The sequence below is a fragment of the Aotus nancymaae genome, unplaced genomic scaffold (assembly GCF_030222135.1).
Source record: "Aotus nancymaae isolate 86718 unplaced genomic scaffold, 86718_ANA_hifiasm-v0.15.2.pri h1tg000039l, whole genome shotgun sequence".
Classification (NCBI taxonomy): domain Eukaryota; kingdom Metazoa; phylum Chordata; class Mammalia; order Primates; family Aotidae; genus Aotus; species Aotus nancymaae.
The window spans coordinates 5737916-5751471 of NW_026988453.1; the positions used below are offsets into that span (position 1 = coordinate 5737916).

The following is a 13556-nucleotide window of genomic DNA, read 5'->3' on the forward strand; positions in this document are numbered from 1 at the left end:
ACTTTTTTTTTTTTTGAAACAAGGCCTCCCTCTGTCATCCAGACTGTAGTGCAGTGGCACGAACACGGCTCACTGCAGCCTCAACCTCTTGTGCTCAAGTGATCCTCCTGCCTCAGCTTTCAATGTAGCAGGGATCACAGGTGCACACCACTGTACCCAGCTAACTTTTTAAAAATTATTTTGTAGAGATGGGATTTCACCATGTTGCCCAGACTGGACTTGAATTCCTGGCTCAAGTGATCCTCCTACCTCAGCCTACCAAAGTCCTGGAATTACAGGCATGAGCCACTGCGCCCAGCCCAATATATATGCTAGTTCTTGAGAGGTGATTAAAATTTAGTTTCCTTTTGAAAAAAGGTATCAAGAAAAAAACTTTAGGTAAAGTTGAGAAAGTAGGCTTTGATAGTGTGGGGTATACATATGAGTGCCACTGGAGATTAGGTATATAAATGTGGGACAGGAAAAATGCCTGGAATTGTCCTGAATTTTAGATTTCCAACTTTCAGTATTCTCAACTCAGTGTATGAGAATATACCATATACTTAATGAGTTTTAATGATTCTCCCACCTCAAATGGAGGCATGTCTCCATGTTAAAAAACAAAACAAAACAAAAAAAACTTTCATTTAGTACAGTGGTATTATCCAGGGCTGTACAGCAGAATCACCAGGGTACTTTTTAAAAATACATATAGGAAGGCTGCATTCTAGACCTACTGAAACAGAATCTCCAGTATTGAGGCTTTTGCAAAAGTGTGCAAGATTATTCTGATGAGTACAACCCCTAATTTAAAGACAGATGGATTGCATTAAGAAATGCCATCTTTTATCAAGGTGACTCTATTCAGTCCTCTTCAGCCAGATGTGCTGTCACTGTATACTTCTCCTGGACAGCTGTAGGGTATGGTGTATTGGGTTGTCCTGCTGTGTTGTTCGACAAACCAGTGGCTTCCAGGCACTGTTTAATGCAAAGCAGTGTCATTAAGCAACTCCTCAAAAGTTCAAGGACTTGTTATCCATTTTGTAGATTACTGGACCTTTGTTTCTCTTCCTCCTCTTGTCTGTCTTGAAGATTTTGTTTAACAATTAAAATAATAATAATTAAATGGATTTAAATCAATTGAATTTTTATTTGCCAGAGTTCTTAAAAAAAAAAAGAATGAAGGGATAGGAGGGTAAGGTTCATCTATAGTAAAAATAAATATCAAACACAGACATAAGCACTTTTTGTTGTTTGATTTGTTTACAATGACCAAGCTTACCGGCTGTATCTGTAAAACTCCTTTCTTTTGAGACCTCAGAGTACTTTCTTTTTACCAGCATCCTAGGGACTAGGATGGGACTTTCTCCCCTCTCCCTTACTCTTCTACTTTCACTAGCAATCTGGGAGAAACTGAGGACGTCTCTTGAATTTTAATATTTGTAGTTGCAGTATTCACTCAGGGCAAGGTTGGGAGTTTGTGAACTGAAGGAAATTAATAGATTGAATTTTGAGATCCAGAGAGGCCAAATGTCACATAGAAAGTCAGTGGTAGTCCCTCCTAGAACACAAGGCTGGCTAGTTAGTTGGGAGCGGGAGGGGAGGGGAGAAATTTTTAATCATTTTACATTTTGCTAACTTCCACTTTAAAACAATGCTAGCCCTAATGCCTCAAATCTAGTAAGTCATGGCATACAAAGAAGTGTGAACTAGGGCTGTCGCCTTTTGTGTAGTCAATTTGATTGCTTTTCTTAAATGGCACCCCCATCTCCAGCTGTGAAGTTCAGCCATCTGATTTGAAAAGTGCATTTATAGATGGAAATAATACAAATCAGTCTCTTGCTAATGCTGTTTTCTTTTCTTTTTTCTTTTTTTGTTTTTGTTTTTGTCTCCTTTCTCTAGCATGAAAGACTTTCTAGGTAAGAACTCAGCCTGTTTTATATGCATGCTTAATACTTGTGAGTGAATGCATGTCTAATTAAACCTAGCTGTATGTAATAATTCAGTAATGTTTCTCACATCCTTTCTTTCCTTTTCATTTCCACAGCCATCACAATAATTTACCTTCCTGCCTCCAGATTCTCCTCTTTCCAATTCACCCTGTAGACTTCCACTAGATTAATTTTTTTAAAGCACCAGTGTACCAGGCACCATGCTAGGTATTAGGGAGACAATGTGAATAAGACAGTATCCTTAACCTTCAATTAGCTAACAAGCCACTAGAGAGACAGATCATTTCAATAGAACTTAATCAGTGCCCATTAACAGGTATTCTGAGCACAAAGAAGAGCAATTAACCTAATTTGGTGGTTCAGATTGAGGTTAGATACGGTTATTTAATAGTGGATTCAACAAAATACCTTGTGCCTAGATGGTGCTCATTAGTAGTTTGTTGAATGAAGGAACTAAAGACCTCTTTTGCAATTGCTGAAAAATTAAGAAAAGATATCAAAGGTTGGGGAATGACCCTTTGCAGTTTTTCACCTAGTATCTAAGGGTACAAAACTGATCTTCTGAAAGAAGAAACTAAATAAAAAATAATAGACTACAGAGCCAAAAGTTGGAATCTTTCTTTTTCTACTGTTCCTCTGATGGGTAAATTAAGAAATTGGGGGAAGATGTGGTTATGGGAGCATAGGGCAAATGAGTTTCCTTATACTTTGTTTGATATTGAGCTGGTTCTGGCTTATTAATATAGTCTAAATTTTACATATATTTTTCCTCTGCTTGTCCTCTCACCAGGTAGCAGCTGAGGACAAATAATTTACTTCTAACCTAGCAGAAAATTACTTAGTTTTGCAAAATTGTTGGAGAGTGTTATTTTACTGTAGTTAATCTTTTGTGAACTCTCTTGTATTTATAATGGTCATTTGTGAAAGGAAACTTTTCCCCACAGACTTCAAAGTATGATATGAAACTGTATTGATTAAAACAGTGAAGCACGAGTTCAAGAATAAACAAAGAGACCTATGGAATACAATCCATAGCCCTCAAAAAATCACATGTATAAGATGACTTCATCTCAATGAGGAAATAATTATTCAATAAGTGATCATTAGGACAGTTGACTATCTGTTTGACCAACTATATCCTTCCCTGCAGCCATACCAAAAAACAAACAAATGGATTTCAGATGGATTACAATTTGTAAGAGAAAAGTGTTTTATCATAAAAGTTAGCAGAAGAGAATATTTTATAATCTTTATATAGGAAAAGCCTTTTCAAGTGTGATACCGTTACTGGAAGCCGGTCCCAATTCAGACCCCAAGAGAGAGTTCTTGAATCTCACTCAAGAAAAAATTCAGGGAGAATCCGTAAAGTGAAAACAAGTTTATTAGGAAAGTAAAAGAATAAAGACCGGCTACTCCATAGACAGAGCAGCCTCAAGGGCTGCTGGTTGCCCATTTTTATGGTTATTTCTTGATTATATGCTAAACAAGGGGTGGATTATTCATGCCTCCCCTTTTTAGACCATACAGGGTAACTTCCTGATGTTGCCATGGCATTCGTAAACTGTCATGGCACTGGTGGGAGTGGAGCAGTGAGGACAACCAGAGGTCACTCTGGTGACCATCTGGTCGCCATCTTGCTTTTGGTGGGTTTTGGCCAGCCTTTTTACTGCAACCCTGCAACCGGCTTTATTAGTAAGGTCTTTATGACCTCTATCTTGTGCCAGCCTCCTCTCTCATCCTTTGACTTAGAATGCCTTAACCGTCTGGGAATGCAGCCCAGTAGGTCTCAACCTCATTTTACCCAATCCCTATTCAAGATGGAGTTGCTCTGGTTCATATGCCTCTGACAATACCATAAAGATAAAAATCATCAAATTTAATTATCTAAAATTTAAAATCTCTACGTAAAAGACACTATAAACAGAGACAAAAAGTGAAGTGAGAAAAAAATATTTGCAGCCTATATTAGTTTTAAAAGCCCTACTGTATAGGAGGCTCCCCCACTATAATAAGAAAAAGATGATTACCCCACTGAACAAAAGCTATGAATTGGCAATTCAGAAACAAACAAACGAAAAAAAGAAATACAAATAACCAAAGATATTGATCATTCATAATGATTTTAAAATATTAGCTGGACACAGTGGCTCAATGCCTGTAATCCCAGCACTTTGGGAGGCTAAGATGGGAGGATCACAAAGAAGGTCGAGAACAGTCTGGCCAATATGGTGAAATCCTATCTCTACTAAATAATACAAAAATTAGCCAGGCAGGGTAGCGTACACCTGTAATCCCAGCTACTGGGGAAGCTGAGACAGGAGAATTGCTTGAACCCGGGAGGCGGAGGTTGCAGTGAGCCGAGATCACACTGCTGCACTCCAGCCTGGGTGACAGAGCGAGACTCTGTCTCAAAATAAATAAATAAATAAAATAAAATATTTAAATTAATAACGGATATCATATTTCTACTATTGGATTAGAAAGGATTAAATCTCTCTGGAGGACAATGTGGCAATATATGTATATCAGCATTTAAAATATATTTACCCCTTGACCAAACAGTTACACTCTTAAGATTTATCCTAAGAAGGTAATTGGACAAAGGCACTAAGGTTTATAGATAAGTCTGCTCATTTTAGCATTGCTTATAATAGCTAAAGATTTTGAAAAATCTAAGTGTTTATTGATAGAAGATTAGTTAAATTTACCTTACAGGCATGCAATGGAGAAGACTGTAGTCTTTTTTTTTTTCAATGAGGCAAATCTATTTTTACTTAGATGGCAAGATGCCCACAATCAGAGTGTTAAGTATAGAGAGGAGGAGGAGTTAGACAACAGTGTATATTATCTGAATTTATTTATAGAAGTATGTATTCTAACATACTGATATACTTGACATTCTGAAAGGGTATGGACTAAACAGTTAAAAGTGCTATTTCTTTTTCTTTTTTTTTTTAAAAAAGAGTCTCGCCCTGTTGCCCAAGCCGTAGTGGAATGGTGTGATCTTGGCCCACTGCAACGTCTGCCTACCGGGTTCAAGTTATTCTCCTGCCTCAGTCTGCCAAGTAGCTGGGATTACAGGTGTCTGCCACCACGCCTGGCTAATTTTTTGTATCTTTTGTAGAGATGGGGTTTCACCATGTTGGCCAGGCTGGTCTCAAACTCCTGACCTTGTGATCCTCCCACCTCAGCCTCCCAAAGTGCTGAGATTACAGGCTTGAGCCACCATGCTTGGCCAAAAGTGGTTATTTCTTAGGTAGGATTATGGGGTGACCCTTTCACTTACTACTTTACATACTTCAGTATTAACTTTTTCTACAAGCATATATGGCTTTTATAATCAGGAAACTCAATAAAGAGATTTCTATTAACAAAAAAAAGAAAAAGAATGTTTTGAAGAATGTGGGACTTAGCATCTCTATAAATGAAAAGTGGCCACTATTGTCATTAGGACCTAATTACTTTGCCTCTACCTTCTCTGTGTCTTCCTTATGGCTCTTTTACCTCTTCTAGTACTTACTTCATCTTCGTAGCTACCACAGGACAGACACATCAGATGCAAGTTTCACATTTGTGACTCTTCAAACCATCCCAGTTCAGGATGTAGCACTCTGCAGGGCTGATTTCAGTTTCATAAGTGCTGCCTTTTAATTTGTAAAGAGCAAAGTCTGAGAAAAATATAAACCAGTGTTAAGGATTAGGGTGATAGTTGTACACTTAAACAGGTAATCAGCTGAGAGATCCTTCTCTTAATAAACTTATCAATACTGGAAATAAAACTGCTATCAACTCTAAGAGCTCAGTTGCTAAAATACGTAGGAAATCTAATCACAGGCACAGCAGTCTTGATATGGAGTGTGGAGTATAGATAAAATGGTAGAAAACTAACTCATTGCCGGGTGCGGTGGCTCACGCCTGTAATCCTAGCACTTTGGGAGGCCGAGGTGGGTGGATCACCTGAGGTCAGGAGTTCAAGACCAGCCTGGCCATCATGGTGAAACCCCATCTTCAAAAAAAAAAAAAAAAAAAAATAGCTCATTGGGCACTGTGTTAGTATCCCTAAAATGTTTGGGATTCCAGAAAACCTGTAGAGCACCTAAAAGACTTATGTACCATGCCCTTAGTGGCTGTTTCTTTCCTATTCAACCGCCAACTCAGATCTCTAAGTCCATATGTTTCTGATTCATTGACATTTCATTGTAATCATTTTTCCAAGAGCCATTGAAATTCAAGAAACCTTTACTTTTAAAAGCACACTTTTGAGGGAAGCTGTTCAATCCTAAACTAATTTGAAAAGCTCTTAAGATTTAAGTCAGCACATAGGTCCAAACCACTAATTTTTCTATAAGCTTCATTCTTGGCAAATGATGGTCGGCCTCCCTCTCCAAGCTTGTGCAGTTTAGCCCTGAGGTCTGGGAATGCTGGCAGAGGATTGAAGGAAAGAATGTTATGAGTTGTTTCTGGCCAGGGCTCTGAAATACTTAGCAAAGGCTCAAACTCCCCTTGAGCATTACCTCCCCCCACCCGCCACCACTTTGTTCTCAAAACCAGTTTTTACCTTTAATATTATCTCCCACAGGTTGGAATCAGGAGGTAGTAATCCTACAACCAGTGATTCTTACGGTGACCGGGCTTCAGCAAGAGCCCGTCGGGAGGCCCGGGAAGCCCGTCTAGCCACCCTGACCAGCCGTGTAGAAGAAGACAGCAACAGAGATTATAAAAAAGTAGGCTCTTTATTCAATTTTCCGGTTCTTGGGTGACATATAAACCTCTCAGCCTTTCCCTACCGCACCCAGAAAAATTACTGTAGTTTTGAATAATCAGAAGAAAAGATAAGCAATAATAATTTCTTGCAGTTTTCTGGGTTTACTTCTCCTCTCCAAAAAGCTAAGGACCCCTTCATATATTGAGATGTGTTTTCTTTTGTTGTGTTTTGTTTTTTTGAGACAGAGTCTCACTCTGTTACCCAGGCTGTGTGCAGTGGTGCAATCATAACTAACTGCACTCTCGAACTCCTGGGTTTATGGGATCCTCCTGCCACACCCTGCCGAGTAGCTAGAACTACAGCCATGCACCACCATACATGGCTAAATTTTTTATTTTTTTTGTGGAGATTGGGTCTCACTGTATTGCCCAGGCCGGCCTTATTTCCTGGCAACAAGCAACCCTCCCACCTCAGCCTCCCAAAGTGCTAGGATTACAGATGTGAGCCACCATGCCCAGCCATATATTGTTTTTAGTGCAGTAAATACATAGTTAGAATCAGATATTTGGACGTGTAAGAAATTAAGAATATAAAAAGGATTTTAAAAACCTAATGCTGTCTCTCTGAGTCCCTGAGAATTATGTGGTAGACTGTTATTTTTAACAAACATGTGCCTCTAATAAGGTCCTGTGAATGTCAACTAAATACTACTTTGTGTTAGTTAAAAAAAAAAAAAAAGAAAAAAGAAAATCATCATCACTTTACAGTTTATTTCCTTTGTTCTTATAGAATAGTACCTAGCTCTAAGAGTAGACTTTAAAACTTTCCCTTTCAGGTGTTTGAGATACCAGGAAAAAGTATTTTTGTTAAGAAAAGTTTAGGACGGGCATGGTGATTCATACCTGTAATCACAGCATATTGGGAGGGTGAGGTGTGATGATCACTTGAGCCCAGGAGTTTAAGACCAGCCTGGGCAACATAGTGGGACCCCCATCTCTACAAAATATTGAAAAATTAGCTGGGCATGGTGGCTCATACCTGTAGTCCCAGCTACTTGGGAGGTTAAGGTAGGAGGATTGCTTGAGCCTGGGACGTCAAGGCTGCAGTGAGGTGTGGTCATGCCACTGCCCTCCAGCCTGGGTGACAGAGCAAGACCCTGTCTCAAAAGGGAATAAAGAGTTCCTGTTCTGTTAATGTTTTGTTAAGTAGAACTTGACTAAAATCAATACACACGCTAGGCTGGTTCCAAAAAAATAATTCTCTTTTTCATTGTTTTTTTGAGCAGTGAAAATGTCCCATGGGGTAAAATGGAATGACTGTTTTTCCCCCAGAGATTAACATTATTGAAGTTGGAGCATTGTCATTCTCTTTGTGTTCATCACTTTGAAAAAGCAAGAGACCAGTTGGCTGAATGTACTCTGCTCCCTACACTTCCTTCATCTTCTCTGTCTACCATACAGTGGTAGCTTGGGGCACAGGGCCCTGGGCATTCTCAAGTGATGAAATGGTGTGAATTCTAACGTGAGCCCTAATCCTCTTTTTCGCCCTCCTCTAGCTCTATGAGAGTGCCCTGACTGAAAATCAAAAACTGAAAACAAAACTTCAGGAGGCCCAGCTAGAGCTAGCAGATATAAAATCCAAGCTTGAGAAGGTGGCCCAGGTAAGAGGGAAGAAGAAGAAAAAAGATGGGAACCAAGGGTTGATGTAAGGAAGCAAACTGGACTAGGGCTGTAAGGGTCAGGAAGTGAGATAGAGTCAAGATCAGGCCTTCTCAGGGGCAATGACATAGAAGCTTCTTAGATTCTAATTTGATTTTAGGTTTCAGTCAGTGTGTAACTTAAAATGGAAAACTGATAATTCAGTGAACAATTCCTGATGGTCTGAATTCTAATTATTAATACTATAGATCATCATCTACTTCTTTCTTAGTAGAAAAGTATAAACCAGAACTACAAAGCTAGTCCTAGACAGTTTCTCTTGTCTTGTTCATTATGTTTCAGTTCAGTTTATTTACACATCACCACTGGTAGAGAGACAAGCAAGACACTATTAAACCTAGGGCAGAGAGGTAACAAATTAAGCCTAGAGAAATAAGTGGTTTGCTTATGCCATATAACAAATCAAAGGCAAAGGTGGTGCCACAACATAGGATTAAGTCCGAAAGCAAAGATTCTGTAGCATATGTTATCTCCCCAAGCCACTACTCTTTTCAGCCTACAAATAAGGAATATTAGTGGCAGAAAGACTAATAACCCATATCCTCTCACTGCCAGGTCTGATTTAATTAGATGATGCTTTAGAGGATGCTGGAGGTAATAACCTCAGCGCCAGTGAAACAAACGCTGAAAGCTAAAGCAAGCACTGCCTTAGGTTATTGCTGAGTTAACAGGAAACCTGTTGAGTTATTTCCCCCCTAGAATGCCTGGGGACTCAGAATTTGAAAGCTGAAGTTAAAGGATTCTTTACCAGAAAGGCTTGAAATGAAAACCAGAGGTGCCTAGTCATTCTGGCAATATGACTGGCTATAAAAAAGCAGACTAAAATGCCAGGGTTGTACGGTACCAAGTACATGGAGTTTGGAGGGCAGGGGTGGCTGAGTACCCTCTAATCATTCTATTGTAACCCCTCTGGAATTGGATGAGCAAGAGGGTGCCAACACTTGCAAGACACCCCCACAGAGCTACGTAGAACCCCAGCAAGATAGCCAGGATGCTCACTTTCTGGAGCAGGGCTTGCCCAGGTACAAAATGGTTGGCCTGTCCTGTGAACTGCCTGTCAGCTTAGAAGAGCCACCCTCTTCTTCCTGATTATAGTAGCCCAACATGGCTCTACTGGAAATTCCTGAGACCTACTGCAACACAGATAGATAATAACTAGGCTTAAAGTGATTTCATAGAATAAGAAAAGTAGATTTCTAAATGTAAAAGAAAAACATATACACATATAGTTATAGCCCTGCCTTAAGGCAGGTGGGTGGACAGAATAAATCTTAAGCTGTCTTCTCACTCCAGCATTATTGAGCCAGGCAAAAAAAATGTCTCATTCACAGTAGACCCTCAGAAGAAATCTGGGGCTGATTTTTATTCTGAATGGTGCCACATATTGGCAGTGGTTTATAAATACAGATCTTATGCTGGTTCTCATCAGTTATTACTAGGATTGTTTTACAGAAAATTAAGGAGCAGTCATGCAGTCATGTAAGGAACCACAGGAAGAGCAGTTTCACCTGCTCCCCACTTTCCTCAGCAGAAGCTTCTGACAGCATATGTCTTGACCTTTAGGGGTTCTCAGCATTTCCACCAGCCCGTGCCTTATAACAGTGAGCAGTCTAACAAGCTGCTGACATTGACTTGCACAGAGGGCATTGAAAATAAAATCAGCCTTCCCAGTTGCTGGGGAAAAGCATTTACTCTCTGGCCAACTACTTTGCTGGGTGTGTCAGAATATACTTAGTTTTGCCAAATACAAGTTATTGAAATTCAGAATAAATGGTGCTGCTACAAACTAAGTCTCTGCTGTTTACCAAAAATGGAGTTGTTTGGCAGGACAGTGGAGGGAGGGAGGACTTGTCAGCCTCACACATTTGTATGGAGACAGTTACCATATGAGCATACACAATATTTTTACATAAACGATCCACCCATACTCTAAGGGAGTCAAATTTGAAACAGAACAAAAAACTAGTTATTTGTGTATATAAACCTTGAAAATCATGAAATCATCACAGCTTCTACAGCTCCTTAGGCTTAGGAAAGAAAGACTTATGAGAATATGAACAAGCTGTAGAATCTATTTCTGCATTTTTTTTCTTTTCCTTCTGCTTCATAGTAGATGCAGCATAAAGGCAGATGACCATGCCCTTCTGAACTGAAGATAAAAGCCCGGAACAGGAGACAGAATTCTGAGTTTTACTGTTAGTTCTGGCCATTCCTTAATTAAAAAAAAAAAAAGAAAAACCACTGCAAGAAGACCAGCATAATTTCTTTCTCTTTTTTTGAGACAAAGTCTCGCTCTGTCGCCAGGTTGGGGTGCAATGGCGCAATCTCGGTTCACTGCAACCTCAGCCTCCCAGGTTCAAGCAATTCTCCTGCCTCAGCCTTCCGAGTAGCTGAGATTACAGGCACGCGCCACCATGCCCAGCTAATTTTTGTATTGTTAGTGGAGACAGGGTTTCACTATGTTGGCCAGGATAGTCTCGATCTCCTGACCTCGTGATCCGCCTGTCTCGGCCTCCCAAAGTGCTGAGATTAGAGGTGTGAGCCCCTGCAGCTGGCCGACCAGCATAATTTCTATATTTATTTAAATGTTGTCTCTGCATGACACTAAGCAAAATAAAAATAATCACCCAGCAGTTATTAAATGTCTACTGAACGTTAGAAATTCTCCTGAGTTCTATGACCCTACAGCCAAAAGGGACTTAAGGGTTTTTCATTCCCTTTTTAAGAAAGGGTCATTATCTGAGGTTATTCTGGTTTTTAGCCATGAGGCTAAATCTTTTCAGCCCCTCTGCAAAATTTAAGTCAAAGATTATCTAAAATAAACATTCTAAATCTTTTATTCAAATAAAATTACCTTATCTGAAAGCTGAATATTAAGACAGATAAAAGTGGAGTACCTCTGTTCAAAGCAAGGCAGATGCCATGAGTGGCTCCTAAGAACCCCTAAAAGCCCATCCACATATGAAAACCACTGCTTTAAAAGAAAAATGGTATTAATTCCCAAAACAGAAAGAATAGGGGAAAGGTGATTATTTAGACAAGTGCCATTGGCCTTAGACATTCAAGCTCAGAAGCTGCCAGCCTTTTAAAGAAAAGCCATTTTTTAATTTCCTCTGGGTTGTGATATTATTCATAGAATGAAGAGGGGAGAAGAATGGTGAGATATAAGACTATAATTAGCATTGAAGACCTAGTGGAAGAGAGAGAGATTGTGTATTGTGAGTAATGTCTTTGTAATTTCAGGGAATACTACTTGCCTTCTCCTACTCAGAGGGAATCCTGCAAACTTCAGAGAGGTGATAATGTTAGGCTTAGAGATCTATCAGAACCTGTTTGCTGGGGATTCCTGCTATAGGGGAAATCCAAACCTTTACTGTTTATTTCTAGATGTCCAGTAGTGAAGCTGAACTATACTGGGCATTTTACTGGCCCTGAGACAACTTAAGTAACAACTGTTTTTCTTCCATTTGCACCAGCAGAAACAAGAAAAGACCTCTGACCGATCATCAGTGCTGGAGATGGAGAAACGGGTATGTGCACGTCTGTTTTCCCCCATTTCATCTCTTCTTTCTGACTCTCTCTAACTTTGTTGTTCATGCCAATGGAAAAAAGTCCATCTTAAGAAGGAGGGAGTTCTGCCACATTCCATTCCCAGCTTGATGATAAATTCTTTTTGTCTGACTCTGGGCAGTAATTTGATTGCTAGTCCTTTTGATTTCCTCAGATGTCAGTACTTTCCACATATTCAGTCTTAAGGTGGGGAAGGGTCCTTGGAAGGTCATCTCATATAATATTCTGACCGTGGGCAGAACTGCATATACACACAACCTATAACATTTTTGGTTTACTGTATTGCAGACACACACACACAGAGCAAGGTCTCTTTACCTTTTTATCGCCTTGAACAAAATGGAAGGTTTCAGTGGGACCCTCTGCCATTGATTTAGGTCTTACAACTTGAAACATGAGCCAATACAGGCTTTCACTCATTTTGACTGAGGGGAGGATTTCTGGTTCAATTGCTGACCTCCTTCCAACTGTACTCAGAATATTATTCTGGGATTTTATATTCTTGGATTGGGAAAATTCAATTAGATTTATTGATGGACCCTAGCTTTGATTTGACCCTAGGGATATAATATGTTCCCATCTGTCCTGTTGTTGTCTGTTTAATTTGGAAAGCAGCTAAGTTTTACATTTTATTCCTTTGGCCTGTAACCAAACCTCCTTGGTATCCTATCCGATCAAAAACTCCTCATTGGGTTCAGGCTAAACCAAGAGTCAGACGCTTCAAAAGAAAAATGGAGGGGGAGAGGAGTACTACAGGGGGAGGGAAGAAACTAGGGGGAGAGATGCTGTTTCTTAGACAATAACGTCTGCTTCCCAGCTCACCATCTGCTCCCCATCATGAAAGAAGCGGTTTCCTAGTTATTTAGGGAGAGCGTTACTGAAGATAATGATGCCTTTTTGATAATAGAGAGCAGGGGCCCTAGTCACTTGTAGACATTTGAAATTCTTTGAAATCTTCAACCTGCACAGAATAACTGAGTGTCCTGGTCCATTTGCATATTAGCAAGTTGCTTCTCCATATATCTACTAATTTTATGATAGGAAATTCTGATAATGTGATTTTTATCAGTGAGGTAGCTCCATCCCACAAGTGGCAGGATTAGATAGTGCTCAAATCTCCTGAGTAAGGTTCATCAGTAGACGAACCCTTTGACCATGAATCTGCTGATCACACAGCAGCTGAGAGGCAGCATTTTTACTCCCTTCTGAATTCAATAAATGTTCAACAGTCTCATTGTTCCTATACAGGAGAGGCGAGCCTTGGAGCGCAAAATGTCAGAAATGGAGGAAGAAATGAAGGTATGTAGAGATTTTCTTTCTCTTTGTATGTCTATTCTCTGATTGCCTGACAAGACTTCATATTTGAGCATAGGCCTCCCCACTCCAGATTTCACTACAAACTCCATACCTGTAAGAAATGATGTGTTAAAAACTGAGCATCTCTCCTCAACCATTTCCTAGGCTCTCTCAGCTCACACAACATCCACTGAGGCCACCTTAAGGGCCTCCTAGGAAAAAATGCTGCCTTTAGTTTAAGGAGAGATCTTGGCAGGCTGGAAACAAACTTGAATTGAACTTTTAAGGCTTTTCAAGCAATATCTTCACCTCTAGAAGGTAAATGAGAAGGCTAGA

General features: G+C 39.8%; 1 protein-coding gene across 8 annotated transcripts in view; it reads left to right on the forward strand.

Moving 5' to 3' along the window:
* PPP1R12B (protein phosphatase 1 regulatory subunit 12B) overlaps positions 1 to 13556 on the forward strand; it is a 250173-nt gene that overhangs the window by 221668 nt on the left and 14949 nt on the right. For 7 of the 8 annotated variants that reach the window (XM_012459462.3, XM_012459464.3, XM_012459467.3 and 4 more), the window contains 5 exons: positions 1882 to 1898; positions 6511 to 6655; positions 8192 to 8296; positions 11831 to 11884; positions 13173 to 13223. In XM_012459462.3, the coding sequence (XP_012314885.1) occupies positions 1882 to 1898; positions 6511 to 6655; positions 8192 to 8296; positions 11831 to 11884; positions 13173 to 13223 (372 nt within the window). The remainder of the gene's footprint in view (positions 1 to 1881; positions 1899 to 6510; positions 6656 to 8191; positions 8297 to 11830; positions 11885 to 13172; positions 13224 to 13556) is intronic. The other variant, XM_012459460.3, reaches the window with a different exon arrangement.